Consider the following 23,469-nt stretch of genomic DNA (forward strand, 5'->3'; position numbering starts at 1 on the left):
TTTAGAAAAAGTTACCTTCATCCTTGTGAGAATTTAAACGTTTGGGCGTATTCTGGCTGTGATTAGAATTATTTATATATTTGACACTATTTTTCGAGACCGTTGTATTGCTGGTTCCTATTGTGGCATTAATGGTGGTAGAGTTACTTAAAATTTGATCCGGATTCTGGGGTGAGCTAATAAATTGCATTGGTCCATCATAGGCGTGCATTTCACGACTATTGCTTGTTCTTAGACCCGACATGGGACGGTTTATCTGTAAATCACTGGCCTGCACCATACCAGGTGAGGCACGTTTTTGTCGTATATACGCCTCCATTAATTGGCGCTGAAAGGAAAAAATAAATTGTATTATTAATAATAATTAAAGTCTTCATTTTACTATTTTTATTAAATAAACTTTATTGCATGTAAATTGTATAAAATTAAATTCTTTGCAAAAATTTATATGTATTTGTAGGAAATTTTCAAAAGTAATTTAATATTAATTGCTCACAGCATGTTATCAAGTAATTATTTAAAGGATTATTTTCAAAACTACATATTGCGATTTTCTCTGTCCTTGGGGGCAAATGTTTCAATGTTGAATTTTAGAATAATTTATTTTCCTAATTTGGTTTAAAAATTAAATTTTCAATCAATTAATTTAATTGTAAAGCTATTTTCTTCCTTAATTTAAATTTGCAAAGTTATGGCGTTTAATAATTTCATATAAATATTGGAAATTCAGTTTGAATTTTATACTTTTTGTTTGTGTCGATTTATTTGCATTATTTATAAGCTGAATATTTATATGTAGACACATACATATGTATATACAAAATGAATATACAACTATCTATATATGTATATGTGTATTAGACTTCTGCAAAATTATAAAGGGGATAAAAAACAGTTCGAGATATAACCGATAATTGCCTTACAAAACTGTTGATGTTGTTTGTATAAGTGAATCCTTAATTTTAAAATAAACTGAAGAAGATCTCAATAGATTTAAAAGTATTATTACTTTTGGATCAATTCCAGCAATGTCCGCTTCAATGCACCTACTTAATTATGGTTCTATACAGAGGAAAAGAAGATGTTTTAAGATTACACAAGGCTGGTAATAAATTGACACCGAAAGTGTTTATAATTTTTTAATAACATTTGTTGTCATAAATCAACAACAAAAATATAAAAAATACACGATGTTCAACAAAAAGGTACAAAAGTTGTCAAATAGAACGTGACTTTGTCAAAATGACAACGAATCGTTGTTGAATTCACAACGATGCTTAAAAGTACAAATTACAATAATGTTGTCAAGGACAACGATTCGTTGTCAATATTATAACTGAGTGTTGTTCAAATTTTACTTTAGACAACGTTTTGTAACGATTTCGGTATATTTCTACCAGTTTTCTTCTTTGTGTTCTAGTTCTGGTTCTAATTCTAATTCAGTTCAAGTTCAGCTATAGTTCAGTTCTAGTTCAGTTTAAGTTCAATTTTATTTGAATTCCAGTTCAGTTCTAATGCAGCTAGAATAGTTCAATTCTATTTGAATTCTAGTTCAGTTCTAGTTCAGTTCTAGTTCAGTTCTAGTTCAGTTCTAGTTCAGTTCTAGTTCAGTTATAGTTCAGTTCTAGTCCAGTTCTAGTTCAATTCTAGTTCAGTTCTAATTCAGTTCTAGTTCAGTTCTAGTTCAATTCAGTTCAGTTCAGTTCTAGTTCAGTTCTAGTTCAGTTCCAGTTCAGTTCTAGTTCAGTTCTAGTTCAGTTCTAGTTCAGTTCTAGTTCAGTTCTAGTTCAGTTCTAGTTCAGTTCTAGTTCAGTTCTAGTTCAGTTCTAGTTCAGTTCTAGTTCAGTTCTAGTTCAGTTCTAGTTCAGTTCTAGTTCAGTTCTAGTTCAGTTCTAGTTCAGTTCTAGTTCAGTTCTAGTTCAGTTCTAGTTCAGTTCTAGTTCAGTTCTAGTTCAGTTCTAGTTCAGTTCTAGTTCAGTTCTAGTTCAGTTCTAGTTCAGTTCTAATGCAGCTAGAATAGTTCAATTCTATTTGAATTCTAGTTCAGTTCTAGTTCAGTTCTAGTTCAGTTCTAGTTCAGATATAGTTCAGTTCTAGTCCAGTTCTAGTTCAATTCTAGTTCAGTTCTAATTCAGTTCTAGTTCAGTTCTAGTTCAATTCAGTTCAGTTCAGTTCTAGTTCAGTTCTAGTTCAGTTCCAGTTCAGTTCTAGTTCAGTTCTAGTTCAGTTCTAGTTCAGTTCTAGTTCAGTTCTAGTTCAGTTCTAGTTCAGTTCTAGTTCAGTTCTAGTTCAGTTCTAGTTCAGTTCTAGTTCAGTTCTAGTTCAGTTCTAGTTCAGTTCTAGTTCAGTTCTAGTTCAGTTCTAGTTCAGTTCTAGTTCAGTTCTAGTTCAGTTCTAGTTCAGTTCTAGTTCAGTTCTAGTTCAGTTCTAGTTCAGTTCTAGTTCAGTTCTAGTTCAGTTCTAGTTCAGTTCTAGTTCAGTTCTAGTTCAGTTCTAGTTCAGTTCTAGTTCAGTTCTAGTTCAGTTCTAGTTCAGTTCTAGTCAGTTCTAGTTCAGTTCTAGTTCAGTTCTAGTTCAGTTCTAGTTCAGTTCTAGTTCAGTTCTAGTTCAGTTCTAGTTCAGTTCTAGTTCAGTTCTAGTTCAGTTCTAGTTCAGTTCTAGTTCAGTTCTAGTTCAGTTCTAGGTCAGTTCTAGTTCAGTTCTAGTTCAGTTCTAGTTCAGTTCTAGTTCAGTTCTAGTTCAGTTCTAGTTCAGTTCTAGTTCAGTTCTAGTTCAGTTCTAGTTCAGTTCTAGTTCAGTTCTAGTTCAGTTCCTGTTCAGTTCTAGTTCAGTTCTAGTTCAGTTCTAGTTCAGTTCTAGTTCAATTCTACTTTAGATCTAGTTCAGTTCTAGTTAAGATCTAGTTTAGATCAAGTTCTTGCTAATAAATTTCAAAAAAAAAAAAAAACGAACATTCATTAGAACAGACATTGCTATATTTATCTCATCTGAAATTCTCAATAAATTATATTGAACTCCCTTAATGCACTTAAATAAAAATATGTACGTGTGTATGTATGTATGTATGTATGTATGTATGTATGTATGTATGTATGTATGTATGTATGTATGTATGTATGTATGTCGGCATTAATAATAAGAAAATAATTGCTATATTTATACGATATTTTATATAAATAATTTAATGTGATGCAAATAAATTTACACTAGAGTGAAGCATATAACTAATAATGGAACAGAACAGATAAATTAAATAATAAAATGCAAACTATTAAACAAACATTTCATTTAATAATTCTTTGAAAGTTTAATTATAATGGATACTTACTTATAAATATTAAATTTATCCAATATTTAAGACACTAAAAATTGTTATACTTTTGTTAAATTTTCATTAACTAATGCCTAAAAAATCAGCAAATGAAAACTTTTATAAAAATCAGTTAATAGCAGTTCTCTATTTTATTTGTCTTACTACGTTTTTATATGTAATCTTTAAATTCTTTGTCAACTATCTAAGGGCTTAATGTGTAATGTAATTGAAGTAAAAAATATTTCATCTCTTACAGACACAATCATAGTTTCTGTATTATAAATATGTAAAATGAACTGGAAATCAAAAATTATTGCTCAGTTTAGTTTTGAAAGCAATTATAGAACAATTTCGCATACGGGTTTTCATTTTAAGTATTGTTCTCAAAAGTTTATTCAAATATTTATTGTGATTGCAATAATAATTTAAAACGTATTAGGGTGTTTAGATTTTACGAATTGATTTTTTTTTTTGGAAAGGAGGAGCTATATTCTAGATACAATTTTCCACAAATAAGGTTTTGTTTAATATTCTTCCATGACTTTCGTAAATTATAAAGAACTTTTCAAAAACAGGATTAAATCCAATATTTTTTATGTAATCGTATTTCCGTTCTTTAAGTCCGATTGCCAAAAATATATCTTATAAACAAATACCTAATATTAATATGAAAATGTATTTTTCTCGCCGTTACAAATAAAATCATCTGCGTTTGAATGACCACGGTATTGATTACAGTCCAGATTAAAGACTGTTCTATATAGCAGAACAGACTATAGTCCAGATGGTAAAACGGAATATAGAATAGGCTGTTGTCCAAACTGTGGTCCAATATATTCAACAAGTTGATATGTAGAACAAGCTAGAAAACAGATTATAATATAGACAGACTATAGTTCAGAGTATAGAACAGACTATTTCCAAACTAAAGAATAGACTATAGTTCAGACTATATAACAGACTATTTCCAAACTATAGAACAGACTATAGTTCAGACTATATAACAGACTATATAACAGAATAAAGAACAACCTATAGAACAGACTATAGAATAGACTATAGTCCAGATTGTAAAACATGGTAAATAGATTATAGTACAGAACAGATTATTTTCCAAACTATAGAATGGACTATAGTTGAGACTATAGTCCAGCCTCTAGAACAGACTACAGTCCAGACTATAGAGCAGACTATAAAATAGATTAAAGAACAACCTATATAACAGACTGTAGTCCAGACTGTAGAACATATTATAGAACAGATTATAGCAAAAATTATAACCCAGACTATAATATAGAACAGACTATAGTTCAGACTATAGAACAGAATAAAGAACAGACTGTAGAATAGACTATAGTCCAGACTCTAGAACAGACTACAGTCCAGACTATAGAACATATTAAAGAACAGACTATAGCCAAAATTATTGCTCAGACTATAAAACTGATTCTAGACCGGACTATAGAAAAGATTATAAACCCAGACTATTCTGTACTATAGACAAGACTATGGAAAGACTATAGAACAGACTATAGTTCAGAATAAAGAACAAACTAGAGAACAGACTGTAGAATAGACTACAGTTGAGACTATAATCCTGATTCTAGAACAGACTATAGAACATATTATAGAACAGACTATAGTCAAAATTATAGCCCAGACGATAAAACTGATTCTAGACCGGACTATAGAAAAGATTATAAACTAGAACAGATTATAGAATATACTGTATTATAGACCAGACTATGGAAACACTATAGAACAGACTATAGTTCAGACTATATAACAGACTTTAGAACAGAATAAAGAATAAACTATAGAACTGACTGTAGAATAGACTATAGTTGAGACTATAATCCTGACTCTAGAACAGACTATAGAACATATTATAGAACAGACTATAACCAAAATTATAGCCCAGACGATAAAACTGATTCTAGACCGGACTATAGAAAAGATTATAAACCAGAACAGATTATAGACCATACTGTACTATAGACCAGACTATGGAAACACTATAGAGCAGACTATAGTTCAGACTTTAGAACAGAATAAAGAACAGACTGTAGAATAGACTGTAGTTGAGACTATAGTCCAGACTCTAAAACAGACTACAGTCCAGACTATAGAACAGACTATAGAACAGACTATAGCCAAAATTATGGCCCAGACTATAAAACTTATTCTAGACCGGACTAGAGAAAAGATTATAAACCAGAACAGATTATAGACTATACTATACCAGACTATGTGAACACTATAGTCCAAAATATAGAAATATAAACAACTCCCTAATATTTTTATGAAAATTTATATTTTCTCGTCGTTACAAATAAAATCATTTGTGTTTGAATGACTGACTGATAGCAAAAGCTTTAAATGTTCATTCAGGCATTAACATTTATTTGTCTATATCTTCACAAATGTATTAGATAGAATATGTTCCTGTTGATGTTATTTTTTTTTTACTCGTTTTTATTTATGTTGTGTGACGATTATATTTGATGAACTAAGGGTAGAAGGATTCCCAAAAGCATTTTCAATCTTTGTATGAGTTACTATTTGTATGTGTGTTTGTGTGTATAAAGCATATGAATGTACGTATAGGTTTTCATATAAATTTGTTATCTTGATTATATAACTGCATATAGTGGTGTAATAGAGGTATTCATGGTAGGAATACCTAGATCCACACTAATCCAAATTACTTTAACTCATTACTAACCGAAATATTATGGTTTTGGAAATGATGGTACAAAATATTTTTTAAAACTTGTTTCCAAAATATGCAATATTGCAGTTTTCAAGTGAATATCCCAATTAATTTCACGTCATAATCACATATGCATGATTTCATAGTATGTAGAAGTTTGAATAAATAAATAAAAAAAACCACCATAAATGTGGGAAAAGACAAGAACTAATCTGTTTTTCAAATTGTTGACAGTTTTGATGTGGTGGCAGAAAAATGTTATTTAACACATACTAAAAGGAAATTGAAGTTTAGTTGGAACTTTTGTTACCCTTCAGAAGCTTAAAAATTTTTTTTTAGTAGTATGTCCTATTGTGACCGATCAAAATTTATACAGAAATATATAATTTAAGAAATTTTGTGTTAATTGTTGTTTAGCTCTATAGACTTGAGTTCAGACTGTAGAAAATACTTTAGTCTAGACTATAGTTCAGAAAACAGATTATGTAATAGACTATTGATAAGGTAAATTACGAGACTGTAACCAAACTATATAACATACTACAGTTCAGACTACGGAATAGACTGTTCTCTATAACAGAGCACACTATAGTCCACAATATTATACAGACTGTAGAATAGTATATTAGTCAAATCAAGTTTATGTGCAGAAAAAGCTATAGAATTGATTATAGTCTAGAGTGTAAAACACACTATAGTTCAACATAGTATAGTATGGAACACGTTTATGTGCAGAACAAGCTAGGTTATAGTCTATAATATAGAACAGACTATAGTCCAAACAATAGAACAGACTATAGCCCAAATTATAGAACAGTCCGTTGTCTAGGCAGTTGTCCACAATATAAAATAGATTATAATCTAGTCTTTAGAGTAGACTATTGATCAGATAATATAAAAAACAGTATAGAACATTCTAGACGATACAACAGACTATAGTCCTTTATACAGTACATACTACAGCCCAGGCTATGAAACATACTATAGAACCCACTATAGTCCAGACCATATAACAGACTATAGTATGTTCTATAATATATTCCATACTAAAGAATAGTTTAGAGACCATTCTATCGAACAGATCCAGAGTAGAGTCTGCAGACTATAAAACATATTAAAGAACAATCTATAGAACAGATTATGGAACAGACTATAGTTCAGACTAAAAAATAGAGTATATTGCAGACTGTGCAGATTATAGTCCATGCTATTAAACAAGTTATAGAACATACTTTAGAAACACTATAGTTCAAACTATAGAAAATACTATAGAATGGACTAGAGTCCAGACTATAATCTAGATTATAGTACAGACCATAGTCCAGTCTAATGTATATCATTTCATGTAACCCAGACTTTAATCGTAATAATAGTTCAGAAGCTAGTCCTGACTGTAGTTCAGACTAAAGTCAGAATTAAAAGTCGGGAATATAGAGCACACTATAGCTTATACCACAGTTTAGAATATAGAACAGTCCATAACCAAAACTATAGAACAGAAAAGACTATAATAGACTGTAAAATAGACTTTAGTCTAGACTATAGAACAGATTAAAGACCAGACTAATGAACTAATAATAGCTCAAACTATAGAAAATACTATAGAATGGTTTATAGTCTACAGACTACAGGTCAGACCAATGGCTTTCTCTTTAACCTGTTCTGGCTGTGGTCTATATTACACGAACAAAAGTCCACAATGTAATCCACACTATAGTTCGTATATAGTTGAAATTATTATAGCTCAGACTAGAGCTCATACTATAGCTTATACTACAGACCATTCTGTAGATCAGAAAACACTCATAGTTGTAGTCTGGAGTTTTAGTTACTGTTAAAGTAGTAGTACAACACATAGTCCAGACTATAATGCACATTGTGGTTCAGATTATGGTCCAAACTGTGGATATGGTGTGATAAATTTTAAACCGATCTTCTACTGTTCTAATTATAGTACGATAACCAAGATGTTAGTGACCTTTCAGGCAGTTTATTCAACTAGAGGAACTGACACAGAAAGTTTTATCTGATTTTATGGTTTGTTACAAACTTCAGTTTAAACTTATAATACCATATCTCTCTAATATTATGTTATAGGATATGACAACAACAGCCAGCAACCAAAGCAATAACATAAAAATAATTTAAAAAAATATTTGTTTAGTTTTATTATTATTTTTTTTTATACTTTACCTCCTCCACTAGCCATTTTTTTCTATTTAATATCACTTTGATTTACAGTTATATATTTGTGTGTGTGTGTGTGTTTTTTTATGCAATATATATATATATATATATATATATATTATATATATATATATATATATATTATATATATATATATATATAATATATATATATATATATTATATATATATATATATATATTTTTTTTTTTTTTTTTGATAGACACATTAACATTTCTGTTAAAATGTTTCATATAAGGATTAAAGCATTTCATTTCCTTTTGTCTATTTTTTGGTTTTTTATTTTTAGGAACTTCCTGCAAAAGAGGAATATGTATATTGTTTTGCAACTAGAGAATTGAAAATTCAACATACAAACAACAAAAAAAATGTAATAAAACATTGTTTTTATGATTAGACAACAAAGTATACAATGTGTGTTTGAGTGTTTCAGTAACCCACTAGGATAATGGTGCAATAGAAATACGAGTATCAAAAAAAATACACAGAGAAAATTTCAGCAATATTTTGCCAAGAAGTTTTATAGCTTCATAAGCTTAAGTGGTTTTAAGTCTTTGGATGCACTGACATATGATCAAATTAGTTATGTAACCATCCTTTAAAGAGCATTACAAAATGACTAAATTTAATTGACTATATCATGTCATAATTACCAAAGTTTTTTCCCAGTGCTTGCAATATGAGTGATGAAAAATATACAAACTATATCTATGTATATGCAATTTGTTTTCCTTGTTTTTGATGTCTATAAAAATTCTAGTAAAATTATTTCCTTTAAAAAAGCTTTCATGGGATTTTTTTTTGCACTTAAATCATCATGTTCATACATTGTAGTGATACATTGTAATAGAATTCCATTAAATTAATGTTTTCATACGAATATGAATATGAATGACAACATATGTGTAATATTGATAATTTTGTTTAAAATATGTTTTTTATGATAAAATGAAACCAAATTCATGTTTTCTTTAAAGAAATCTCATTTTAAGGACATACACATAATCTGTATTAATCGTAAATTAGTTAAGTTAATTATATTTGTCTTTAGTTAATAATGTATATTATACTTACGTAGTAAGAGGCTAAGAGAACCTTGCACTTAATTATAAAGTATAAAGTTATAACAATATGCTAAACTCTCACTGATTTAGTGTCGCGTCAAACTAATTGAGTTTTGTAATAAGATAAAGCTTTGCCTCTCATATCGCTCTTTAAACAACGGGTACTATCTCAAAATGTGAAGAAAAAAGTATTACTTCCTCTTAGGAAAGTAGAGAACTTTACGATAAAAGGAGAGAGTACAAAGAACAATTAAAAAGGCCATAGTCTTTAGATCAAAATATTCATTATTACCTCTAATATAAGCTGTATGTCAGTGGACTTGTATAGACTATACTCCAATCATAGACTAGAGTCTCAATCAATAAACTATAGTCCAGAGTATAGACTAGGAAACAGTTTCGAGTACAGGCTTCAGTTTAAAGTATAGACTTTATACAATTGCTTAGAATACATATACATCTAGTTAATATAATAGACTTGACTAAAGTCTAAACACACTATAGAATTGACCTAAAAGTCTAGGACATACGAAAAGACTAATCTATAGTATGACTAGATCATGGTCTAAAATAGAGAGCATAGACAACAATTAGAGTATAGACTATAGTCAAGAGTATATAATAGACTATAGTCTAAAATAGAGATTAGACGATAGTCTAGAGTATATATTAGACTACAGTGTAAAATACTGACTTGACTGTAGTGTAAAGACTATTAAAGTAGAAAATAACTATAGTGTGAAGTAAAAACTTGACTATAGTCTAGAATATAGACTAGACTATAGTTTAAAAAAAAATCTAGACTATAGTATATAATAAAGACTTATGGATAGAGTATATTATAGACTATAGACCGGACTATAGTGTAGTCTAGACTATAGTCTACAGTATACACTAGTCTCGAATTTTAATTATACTAGAGTCTAAAATACAGACCATAATATAGTCTAAAGTATAGACTAGACTTTTGTCTAAAGTACACACTAGATTATAGTCTAAAGTACAGACTATACTATAACGTAGAGTATAGACTGGAAAAAGGTCCAAAGCATATATTAGACCAAAGTCTAGAGTAGATACTATGCTATAGTCTAGGTTATAATCACCAGTTTATATTACACTTTAGTCTAGATTAGAGACTATAATATAGTGGTTTCTTAGTCTAAAATTTAGACTATGTAGTCTTGATAGCTAACTATTGACTCGATTTTAGTGAAGACTACAGCTGGACTTTAGTTTAAACTATATAATTATAAGTGGTGTCATGTGTACTACTTCAACCAAGGCGCTGGAAACGTTGCTAAATATTCCACCCATTGAAATATACATAAGATATGAGGCGGCGCATACAGCCGAACTTGCCAAAAGCGGTTATAGGACACATTATCAATGTATGCTGGATACATTAGAAGGTTATACACAATCATCGGACGTGCCTGATCGTATACCAGACACAGAATATGTCGGAAACTTTGAAACGCTGATCCCAGATAGAATGTCTTGATCAAGCGGAACATTAGAGCAAATACCAGTAGAAATCCGTTGTTACACGGATGGTTCTAAATTGGGGGATAAGAGGGAATGGGGTTCTAAATTGAAGATCAAGAAGCAGAAATATACCACCGCCCCACAGCGCTTAATGTATTTACCGACAACCAGAAGGCAATTAGGGCGATATCAGGAGATAGAACTAAATCTAAGACCGTGCTTTAACTGAATACTCTCCCAGAGGTAAGGTTTACATCATATGGGTACCAGCCCACTCGGGAGTAGTCGGTAACGAAAGAGCAAATGTAATACCTTCAAAGGGAAGGGAGCTCGAGGCAGTTAACCTGACATATGCAAAACCATTCGACGCAACAAAAGCTGAACTAAAAATACGGGTGAGAGAATCCAATAAGACCTCTTGGAATAAGGAAACAGTGGGTAGAACCACAAAAAATCCTATGGGGTGACCCTGATGAGAGCAAGACGAAAATCTCTCCGAAGTTAGTATGATTGTACGTATTCTGAGTCTAGTCTATAGTCTAGACACACAGGATTACGAGCACATTTATGCAAAATTGGACGTGCGGATTCAGACGTATGTATGTAGAGCATGTGGAGAGGACAGTGAAACTCTGGAGCACTTTCTTTGCCACTGCCACGCATTCGTCGAAGTTAGATCCAAGTGTCCTGACTAACACTGATTGGAAGATTCTTAAAGTGAGTTTCTGAGCACTGAAAAATAATTATTTCAGTTCTTTTTTTTCTCATGATAAGGAGCGCACAACAGGCCCGATTGTGGCCTAGGTGTATTTCTTCGGATTTGATGTAGTATACAACTTCCTATTAACCTAACCTATTCAGAATTTACTGTAAACCTGATTTTAGATTAAAATGACATTATAATCATTTTATAAGTTGATAAGGCGAGGAACACAACATCGTCTAAAATCGGTACCTAATCCCTTTAGAATCATTGTGGGTCTGGTTTTATGTCCGTAACTATTAACATTCCTAGTATGTTATTTATTTTATATACATTTGTATATCTACATATGTATAAGTATTTATTTGTAAATGGATTTCAATTAGTTCAGGAAGTAAATCATATGTAATAAAAAAATAAAATATTTAATTTAATAAAATGCATTAAAACAAATAAAATTGTAAATTTTACAAAACATTTATTTTTATTTGTAACCAGAGTTGGTTATTTATATGACTAGTAGGGGAAAAAATATTTTGTTAAAAACTAATTAATACGTTTCTAGAGATATCGAATTCAATTAAAAATTATGCGATTAGATTAGAAGATTTCAATAGTTTTTGATTATTTGTTTGTTTGTATTTTTAACAAATTTTGTAGCACGTGATATGCAATCGTTTTAATTATTAGAGAAAAAAACAAAAAATTTAAATAACTATGGTTTCATGCCAGTAGCACGTTTTTAACATTAAAGTTTTTTTATGAAAATTGATAAGGTAAGTTCATATGGATTTTTTTTTTGTATTATTAAAGATTGCAGATATATGTATGTGCATATGTAGATAGATTGTGTAGAGATATAACCCTGTGCTATATCTAGGTATTGTTGTATATAATATTATAAATTTATATATAAATAGAATGGGGGTCATATGTATGAGTATATAGTTTGCAGATTTATTCTATATACATACATATGTACATACTTTTATACATGTCAAAGACCATACGAATGAATATAAACAAATATGTATATTATAATAGTACAAGTATCTAAATGATTGAAAATGAACTCAAAATAAATTTATTGACCCCATGTTGTACGAAGAAGGAATTAGTAAAATGCAATGCAGAAAATACTAAATAAAAACAAAAAATATTTAGATACAAAAAAATCCGCATCAATGTCAAAAAACAAATTAAAATACATCTAAGTTCGAGAGCATATATAATGAGTATATGTACATTAGGGTGGTTTTTTTGATTATAAATTCCCTAATTAAACTTTGAATTGTTTTTAACTAAACGTTGAAAACTTCCTACTAACTAACACTGTTTCATATTTAAAAACAAACTTCTTTTACGAAATGCTGAGTAACAGTCCCCGAAAACCGGTATTATTACCCCTTTCCTAAAGGGGATTACAACTTAAATTTAAGAATAATTTGTCTGTGTTAAAATTAAGTATAAACCTAATATAAACCACTAGTGTTTTATAAAAATTGGCCAATTACTATAATGAATACCACCCAGAGTGAAATTATTTGAGTTTAACCCACTAAACCACATAGTGTGGTGTAGGGTTAAAGTTTTATCAAAATGATTTGTAACACACCCACCATAAGAAGATAGACAAACAGTTGTTTCTCAAAATGTAATATATTTACAATTAAATGAAATAGAATAAAATTTATAAAAATTAATTATGTTGACTACTGTTAAACAAAATTTACCTATAAGTAGGGCTTATAAAACTCTTAACTGCCGTTTAAAATCACATTTATTATTATTTTTTTTATAATTTACCTTTTGAATACGTTCTTTTCACATTACGTACATATGCTGATGTTTATACTTATTGTATTCATGCATATTTGAGTGACATACTATATAAAAAAATATTTCATAGATATTTCCATATGTGTACAAATAGAACGCGTTTGTTTACGAATTCAAGTATTCAAAAATTTGATTTAACTTTAAATTTGTTGTGACATTTTTTTTGCAACAAATATATTTACCTATATACACTGTACGGAAAATTTTATAAGATCTTATATAATCTAGAATGCGGCAGGGAGAAGTCTGTTAGCACAACACTCAAGGATAACTTCATTCTCTTCTACTAAAGGTACAGTGATGGTTACCAAAGGTCCATCAAATAAGCCTTGTATAATGCGGCAAAGGTGAGGCGAAATGCAGTAGTCTGAGGGTAAGCAGTTGAAACCATTAACTAGATTAACATCAGCACCTGAGCTACAAGTAGCAATAATATACGCAGCCAACCCGATTGGGAAATGATTTGAGACAGCTGACTGCTTCTGGAAGAAAAGATCTTGCGGATACTAGATGGCGAACTCGCACTAGACTATAGACTAGACTATAGACTAGACTATAGACTAGACTATAGACTAGACTATAGACTAGACTATAGACTAGACTATAGACTAGACTATAGACTAGACTATAGACTAGACTATAGACTAGACTATAGACTAGACTATAGACTAGACTATATACTAGACTATAGACTAGACTAGAGACTAGACTAGACAATAGACTAGACTATAGACTAGACTATAGACTAGACTGTAGGCTAGACTATAGACTAGACTATAGACTAGACTGTAGACTAGACTATAGACTAGACTATAGACTAGACTATAGACTATACTAGACTAGAGTAGACTAGCCTAGACTATAGTAGAGACTATTGATTGTGGTAGTGCAGACTATAGACTAGAATGTAGTCGAGACAATAGCCTATATGTCACTATAGAGTAAACTATATTTTATACTATAGATCACAATGTACAGGCTGTAGTTCAGACCATAGACTAAACTATAATTTAGGTTTTAGTTCAGACTGTAAACTTGACTGTAGTGGAGTCCAAAACATACAATAGGCTAAAGTCCAGGCTAAAGAGAAGGCTATTGTCCAGACTATGGAATAGACCTGACAGGTGAGACTGTAGTTCCCTCTATAGATCAGACTATTCTACTTCTGTCGACACCGTACACTATATTGTTATATACATTTGACTTTATTTTACCTAAATTATAGACTTTACTTCACACCATAGTCCAAATTGTAGTCCAAACGACATGCTCGACTATTGTGTACACTATATCCTAGACTGTAGACTAGAGTTTCGACTACAGACTCTACTAAGGTCAAAAACAAGACTATATACTCAACTGTAGACCCTACAATGGAGTGGACTACATTCCAAACAAAAGGTCTTTGTACTATCTCTATATTTAGTTTTTTAACTAGTTTTGATGCATGATTTTTTTCAGTGTAAACATACTTTTTTATATACATAACTTATGTACTATTCGTACATAAGTTATGTATATAAAACAACAAAAACCTAACTAAACCAAAACAAATTGTGTCATTCATACACGTATTTAAACGACAATGACTTTGATTTGATATGAATGAAATTCGTTTTTTTACCTCCACTATTTCTTTTTTTTTTGTCGTATGCAAATATTTTTATATAGACAACAACAAATTTCTACAATATTGAGGCTGCTGAATAAATATTCAAAAAACTTAAAATTAGTATTAGATAAAAAACGTTTACAAAAAGGTGGAATAAATCAACAAAAACACGAAAAACAAATAATGGACAATATTTAGTTTTGGTTGAGAGAAAAAAAGGATAATAAAAAATAACAGAAAAATATAAATAAAAAACATTTTGCAATGGATAAAATTTAAATGTCATAAATTTGCAAAAAAATAAATTAATTAAAAATTTAAATTGCAAAAATTGTTGACTTTCTAATAAATTAACAAAAACTCTAATGATAATAGAAAAATAAATTAATTATTATAACTTTTTTGCAACAAAAACAAAAATTTTGCTCTGATAATGTTATGTTGATTAACACGTTTCCCTTGGAGTATTGGAAAATAAATAATAATAACAATTTGAAATAATAAATTGTTAAAAAGGAACTCATAAATCTTGAAAATATTAAAAATTAATAATCTTCAATAACAATAACAAAAGAAATCTAACTAATTATTATCAAAAACTAGTAGCTGAGAGGTTTTAATTAAAACAAAATAATTTACAAGTCTGTTGATTATATTTCCAATTGATAAGCTTCCATAAAGATTGAAGAAATTTGCAATAAAATTTCCAAAATATTTAGACTGATTTTGGTCATTCAAACAAAATTAGTTAGTTGCTGACTCTTGACTGCAGTGGACTCTTCCTTTTAGCGGGCTATAAGCAGGAGCTATCATGATTTCCTTGAAATTTCTATTGGCTTCTTTGGCTGTGGTTAGTATTTGGTCTACTTTGCCTACTGCCACCCAATGTGATACTTCCTATTATGAGAAATATTATTCGGCCCGCAAATTTATACCTTTAAAGAAAAGCTCTCTGCTAAAGGTCAACTTTACGGTGAGTTTAGGCGATGAAAAGTTGGAGGAATTTGAAAAAATCGCCTTGGTAGGTGATGCTCAATTATTGGGATCATGGAAGGCTAATGGTGCTGTGATCATGAATAAAACTCAAGAATATGGCAAATGGGAAGCATCTGTCTGGTTAAATGCCAATTCCTCACTAAATTATCGTTATTTTGTAGCGGCTCAGGATAAACGTTCCGGCTCTATACAAGTGAGACGCTGGGAATCGGCTTTACAAAGTCGTCAACTTAATTTATCCTCTGTTGCTGTTACACGTTCCGATATCTTTGGTATTACAGCTGCAGGATCCGAAAAGGAATTACAACGTGGTTGGCTTAATTCGGGACATATAGTTCAGTTTAAACTCTTCCGCAATCCTTTACAATTGAATGACTCTTCGGCCAGTGCTCAGCAACGTTTGCGCATTAAGCTCACCCCTGTAGATCCTCAATGGCGTACGGCTATTGTTCCCTCGGCTCGTGCCTACAGTGAATACGTGCGCATGGAATATGGCAACAGTTATCTTAGATCACAACCCCCACATGGTGTTCTCTATAAAGATAAGGACATTATTATGTTCCATACAACTGTAAGTGATTTACAAGATGTGGCCTATCTTTTGGAAATCTATGTAGAAGATACTCAAACCGATGTGGCTCGAGTGATTGGTTATCAATATATCTATCCCGATTCTATTAAATCTACAGATGGTGAAATTTTGGTTACACTGCTTTCACCTACCTGGCTGAATACCGTGGGTACTTTGAAACTTCAATATGTGGTCATCAATCCCTTACCCGATTCCGTTGTAAACTTTAGAACTTCCTTTACCGAATACTGGCGTGCTAATTGGACTGCTCTTGAGGCTGGTCATAGAGGATTGGGTAAATCGCTCAAAGAAACTACTAATGCTGCTCCTATATTGGAAAATACGGTGGCTTCTATGTTGGCGGCTGCTGAATTGGGTACTGACTTAGTGGAATTTGATGTGCAGTTAACTAAAGATCTAGTGCCTATTATATATCACGATTTTGCCATTCTCGTGTGCATGGAATCAAAAACTCCCACCAGCAAAGATGATCTAACGCAAGTGATGATTAAGGACATAACCTATGAACAGCTTAAAGATTTAACCACTTATCAAGTGGTGGGTTCAAAAATAGTCGAATATCCTTCACACAACTCTTTGGTTAATGAGACTCATCGTATTTTCCCCACCTTTGAAGATTTTCTCACCAAGGTCAATAAGTCTGTGGGTTTTGATATCGAAATTAAATGGCCTCAACTCAAGAGTTCGGGTGCTTGGGAGAGTATACAAACCATTGATAAAAATCTTTATATTGATCGCATTTTAGATGTAATGCTTAAACATGGTTGTGGCCGTCTTTCCTTTTTCACCAGTTTTGATGCTGATATTTGTTCCATGATACGTTACAAACAAAATATGTATCCCGTCATGTTTCTTTCCTCCAGCAAGGAAGCCAACTTTGTAGATCCTCGTTCTGATACTATTTACGATTCTGTTAATACAGCTCAAGCTTTCGATTTCGCCGGCATAGTGCCCAATGCTGTGTTCGTAAAGAAAAATCCTCAATGGGTGGATGTAGCTTTGAAACAAAATAAAAAAATCTTCTTATGGGGTGGTGATCTTAAGGATCGTGAATCAATTGACTGGTTTATTGCTCAAAATCCCACCGGTGTTATTTACGATCGTATGGATTTGTATTTGCCGACCAATAGAACGAGTGCTTTTGAGTCGGAACAAGATTTACCCGATTTCTTTAAGTTGCAATGTTCGCCCAAAGGTAACGGTTCAGGTGAAAATGCCACCATTACAAATATTTTAAGTAATGTTAATATGTTGTGAAGTTAGTAAAATATTATTTACGAATTTTTAATATTTATATACGAAATTATTATTTGTTGCTAACGATTAAATTTTTTAAAATAAATTTTAGTAAAATCTTATCTAGAGTCTTATTTTTTTGACCTTTTTGGCAAGCGATGGAAGCAGTAGTTTAAGAAAATTCAAAGTTTAACTAATCTATATAATTAGTAGTTTATATACTAGTCTATTGATTAGTTTACGGATAAATCTATGGATTATACTGAGAAGAGACTATGGTCTAGCATGTTGACTCCACTATTCAGTAGTATATTAACTAGTCTAGTCAGAAATCCATTGCCATGTTTATAAGTAAGCCTATTAACTAGTTTTTTTTTTAAGATATGACTCCACAACACATTTTATTTTGACGTATATTGATCATTTTTGATGAAAAATGGAAAAAGTGTTTTCGAAGGATATTGCAGGATATTATCCTTTTTAGCTTATAGTGACATAAATTTTTAAAAAACAACTTATTTTTCTTGTGAAATAACCATTTACTGTAGTTGTGTACTCAAAATTACGCTCAAAATCGAGAATAATTAAAATATATCCTGGGACACCCCTATACGTGAAAGAGTTAAAGAACACTTACATGACAATTTTTGTACACTTTACAAGCACTTTACTGAAGTGCTTGAGCTACTACCTTTTGCCAAGTAATTACGTTGCGGAATGATGAGTATCGCAATGCTACCTCGACAGTAGGAGAAGTGCCGACGATTCAGAAAAGGGAGTTTTCCGAAACCTCAACAAATGCCAATGATGAACTTACAATCGCAGTGTGACATCGATATAGATCAAGAGTTAAATACTTGGTTGGGATCCACGTCGTGATATCTCCATGCTGTTTTAGTTGCAACCTCATTTTAAGACACTGTTGGTTCGACAACAGCAACTAGAGACGTATTTGGTACACTGAAATACCCATTCATTAGATATGAATCTCTTTGTATGTCGAGAAAATGTGAGAAAGAATGTAGAAAAGTCAAATGAACCCAATTACAATATGCATCCTGATAAGATGGCAGCAGCACTTCAGCACTTCACTGAAGTAAAAGGTTTACAAAATCAGTACAAGCTCGCGTCTGGCAATGAAGGCTTTCCCGAAATTTCACCCATTAACATTAGTTCCATTCTGAAATTATAAGGAACGATCTACGGAATGAGATATAACTACCGAATGCCAAACTAAAAATTCGTACTATGTTTGCTACAAAACGATATACTGTGCATTATAAGACACGTAAACTTTTCTCATGCAGCCTAAAATTATTCTATATTTATTAGCATAAACATCTGAGTTACCAATTATGTATTAGAACTTAACAGATCCGCATTCTCTCCCCTCGATTTTATGTATTAAACTACGTAGCAACTACGTGGATCCCAAAGAAACCTCAACCAACTAACTAGCCAGGACAAGTCCTGCGGGCAACTGGCCACCCGTAGTAGATTATTTGGTGCTCTGGTTAAACCTCATGTCAAATCATTCCAAGGTAAGACCGGGGATACATTTGATCATCACCAGTTTATAGTCCCGGCAGACTAGAGGCACTGGTAGCACCTCTGTTCCTCGGAATTGCAATAACACCAAGGTGGAGATTTCACCAAGGTAACATGCCCCTGGGGGAAAGAATACAGGGACAAAGAAATATACGGCCTTGACATGATTTGTTATGGGGTTAAATTGGAGAATAACATAATCAGAGACCATGGGAACCGATAACAAGCAAGGCAGTGTTTCCGACTTAGTCTTACCCAAGTTATTGGCGAGGTCCCTTTTGGCTGCACTAAGCGTTCGAAATGATTTGTTGTCAAATCTATATGATAGAGTGAGAGTATCGAATGTTTCTATCAATGAGTGTGTCGCATGAATAAGAAATGTCTGTTCTCTGTGACTAAGAACAAGTTCTCAGCTTGTTTGATGCCTACCGATTACGTCTCTAGATGCTGTTGACAAATCAACACAAGCTTTCTCATATGCGGGGTTGAAAAAGAAAGTGATGTTTTTGCATCTCGAAATTTAAGTTATGGGTCAGCAAGGGTCAGTGATTAGATATGTCGAGAACTTGAGTGTCATCTAATTAGCTCAACCTGTGGTTGTAAAAGTACTATCGTATAATAAGGGCAATATGGCAGGTGTTCACGTAAAACATTTCGACTTTTCCCTCTAAATTAGCTATAAGACTGAGAGGTTGCCTTGAGACATGATCACATTGTTAAAATGTCTTCGATGTTCCTGATTCAGGCTTAAATTACATTCTCACGTCATGCCACTAAGAATCATTAATTTTATTAAATCCTTTTCCCAATTGAAATATGGTTTCTTTAAATCTATGAAAGGAAACACATTTTATCCATTAAATATATTGCGTTTTTTCAGATGTATGTATGTGTGTACTTATATCGCCTTAATACTTAAATGTAATCAATCAAACTTTTGTTTGTTTGATGTTTTGTATGAAAATTTCTTAATATTGAACGATAATAACAATAATTAAACATTACTTAAACTTTAATGACCCCTCCTCCCCCCTTTAATGTAAAGGCTAATTTGAATATTATAATTTCTTACTGTTTTCATCTGCTGGACTATAAAAGGCCCATAAACACACACACATACATATAGCATAAACAAAAGGTAGAAATGGTCATTATTTGAAAATGATTATACCTTGAGCAAATTATGCGCCTCTGGTTGGGAAAAGTGTGTTTTTCACTAGTTTGACGCTGAAGGCAAGGAAATGCCAAAGAGAATATCAGACATAAAGTGAGTTTGAGTTCCAAAACGTGTTTTTTCTTTTGTTTTATACTCAAACAATATGCTGCATATGCATACCATCGGCATTTTTACTAGTTATAACTGGAATACGAATACATATTTACATTAAATTATAGTGTATGGTTGTGTATGGGATGGAAAATGCGGGAATGGGCATCACTCCTTTATTCCATCACATTCATCCGTTTATTCATTAATTCTCTGTGTTCATTAATGTTTTGTTTCTGGGTGGAAGACGAAGAAGAATGTTGATAAAAGTTTTCAGTTTTTCTACCGAATACTACTACAGTCAAACGTTTGAAATGAATATAAAAACTTACGTTTCCGTAAACAAACATACATTTTATTATTGTGAGAATTTGAGCATAATTTGGAATATAAATATGCCTTAGCGATAATGCGCCATTGTTGGCTTGTTTTAAGGGTGTTCGGTTTAAATTTCAATTTAATTTTTTTCTATTTACCTGGAAGTCTATTAAATTTTATAACAAGTAAAAAATTATATTAGGTCATTTCCGGTCCTAACTAAACCTAATGAATATGAGTGAACTACAAAACATTATTATACCCTTCTCCTTTTCCGAAAGTATATACATTCGGGATTCTTAAAGATAGCGGAGTCGATTAAGTCCGCCTGTATGTTTGTTGAAATCAGTTTTTAGAGGACTTCATATATCGGCGATATCCGAATCTTCAATAATTCTGCTAGACATGCTATCGGGAAGATCGCTATTTAAAATCAGCAAAATCGGACCATAAATAACGAAAATATGAGCAAAAAACTGAGACAATCTAGTATGTATGTGCAGTCTGAATTAAATGAGAACCTATAAAAGGGTCCTTTTTGATACTTTTTCGTTTTCAAAAGGTATTTTTTGGATATTCTATAATATTGAACCTAGAAAAATTAAATTAAGTATGTGGTTTCGGAATTGAGTGAGAACACATAAAAGGGAACTTTTTGGTACTTTTTCGTTTTTCACAATGTACTTTTTTTAGTTTTCTATAGCAATGAACCCAGAAAGATGAAATTAAGTATGTATAGCACGGATTAGACGAGAACAAATCAATGGGGATTTTTTGGTACTTTTTCGTATTACAAAAGGTACTTTTTGAATTTTCTATAATATTGAACTTAGAAACATGAAATTAAGTATGTGTAGACGGAATTAGGTGAGAACCGGAAAAAGTTAACTTTTGGATACTTTTTCGTGTTTCAAAAGGTTCTATTTTAATTTTTCTATAATATTGAATATAGAAAAATGAAATTAAGCATGTTGAGTCTGAATTAGGTGAGAACTCAAAAAATTGAAGTTTTGGGTACTTTTTATACCCTACACCACTATATTGGAGAGGGTATTATGCGTTTGTGCTGAAGTTTGTAACGCCCAAAAATATTGGGCCTAGACCCACCTTAAAGTATACCAATCGCCTCAGAATCACTTTCTGAGTCGATTTAGCTATGTCTGTCCGTCTGTCCGTCCGTCTGTCTATGTGTCCATGTAAACCTTGTGCGCACGCTACAGGTCGCAATTTTCAAGATAGTTAGATGAAATTTGTACATACTCTTTTTTTGATTAAAGGACGATCGCTATTGAAAATTTCTCCTAGCCCCCATACAACCGTAACCCCCGAATCGGGCCTTTAGTACGTTAAATGTTTTATAATGTCAACAAAAATCAGCAAAAATTAGTTTTATAGGACAATAAATGACAATACTAATTTTTATTGTGATCGGGCCTCATTTGACCCTAGCCCCCATACAGACTCCCCTTTAGAAAATGACTTGAAGGTCAAAATTAACTTATAATTACTTACAAAACTATTAAAATCTACATAAATGACTTTGTAGTAGACGTAAATTCATCTACCAAAATTTATAAGGATAGGCCCATATTTACCCCTTCTCCCCTATGAGCCCTCTTGCAGAAAATCTATTTTTTTGTCAACAATAAGTAAAAATATTCCACAATAAAACAAATTAAATGCTTTATTTAAAAAAATTCACAATTTTAACATACAGACTGGTGTAGGGTATCATATGGTCGGCAATGTCCGACTATAAATTCATACTTGTTTTGGTTTAAAAGTGTTAAACACTTTCTTTACAAAGTGCACAAAGCGTTCCTTAAAGTGTGAGATAAAAAATTAACTAAGTTGATTGTATATTTAAAAAGGTACGGTAAAAGTTAAAAAAAGCCCAAATTTTGAGAGCCACCCTAAACTTTAAACATTCTTTGTTTTTCACCTTTAGTTATACAACAACAAAATATATTGTTTGTTGTACATGATAAAATGATTTTATAGAATTATAATGGAAAAGTAAAAATTGTGGAGCACGCACAATTGATTACAGAAATTTTCATGAGATGTTGTTCCTTGGATGTAAAAAACAAATAAACAACCACACAAACATAATGCAGGTATTTACAATTACAAATGATAAATGTTTAAAATGAACCTTTAAGATATTATAGGGCTTGTTAAACACACAATTTACCATTCAACCCCCTACAGCATACATACAAACATACTCACACATACACAGCATTTTAATAAAATCTTAAATTATTTTTAAATTTAATTGAATAGAAAATTTTTCTGCTAAAATTAATGTTTTTATAAATATGGTTATTTTTAACAAATGTTGCTTACTTGTGTCATGTACATTCTATTGGTTTCATTTCCTTTGGGCTGAAATGTTTCGTTTCAATTTTTTTGGACAATTAAAAATTTGTAAAAAAAGTGTGAAATAAAATTTGTTATAAAATGTAATCTATATATATAAAATTCTAACGTTACTGACTGACTGACTGACTGACTGACTGACTGACTGATTGACTGATTCATCATCGCACAGCCTAAACGGTTAAAGCTAA

General features: G+C 31.4%; 2 protein-coding genes across 2 annotated transcripts in view; one reads left to right on the forward strand and one right to left on the reverse strand.

Annotated features, from left to right (window-relative positions):
- LOC111687121 (protein king tubby) overlaps positions 1-23,469 on the reverse strand; it is a 145,294-nt gene that overhangs the window by 4,030 nt on the left and 117,795 nt on the right. Inside the window, exon 2 of the mRNA XM_046955334.1 lies at positions 16-328. Coding sequence (XP_046811290.1) covers positions 16-328 — 313 coding nt within the window. The remainder of the gene's footprint in view (positions 1-15; positions 329-23,469) is intronic.
- Positions 15,310-17,842, forward strand: LOC111687120 (glycerophosphocholine phosphodiesterase GPCPD1). The gene has a single exon (XM_023449537.2). It carries the CDS (start codon positions 15,751-15,753, stop codon positions 17,782-17,784), a length of 2,034 nt encoding a protein of 677 aa, XP_023305305.2. The 5' UTR covers positions 15,310-15,750; the 3' UTR covers positions 17,785-17,842.

The sequence above is a fragment of the Lucilia cuprina genome, chromosome 6 (genome assembly GCF_022045245.1).
Source record: "Lucilia cuprina isolate Lc7/37 chromosome 6, ASM2204524v1, whole genome shotgun sequence".
In the NCBI taxonomy this organism is placed as follows: Eukaryota; Metazoa; Arthropoda; class Insecta; order Diptera; family Calliphoridae; genus Lucilia; species Lucilia cuprina.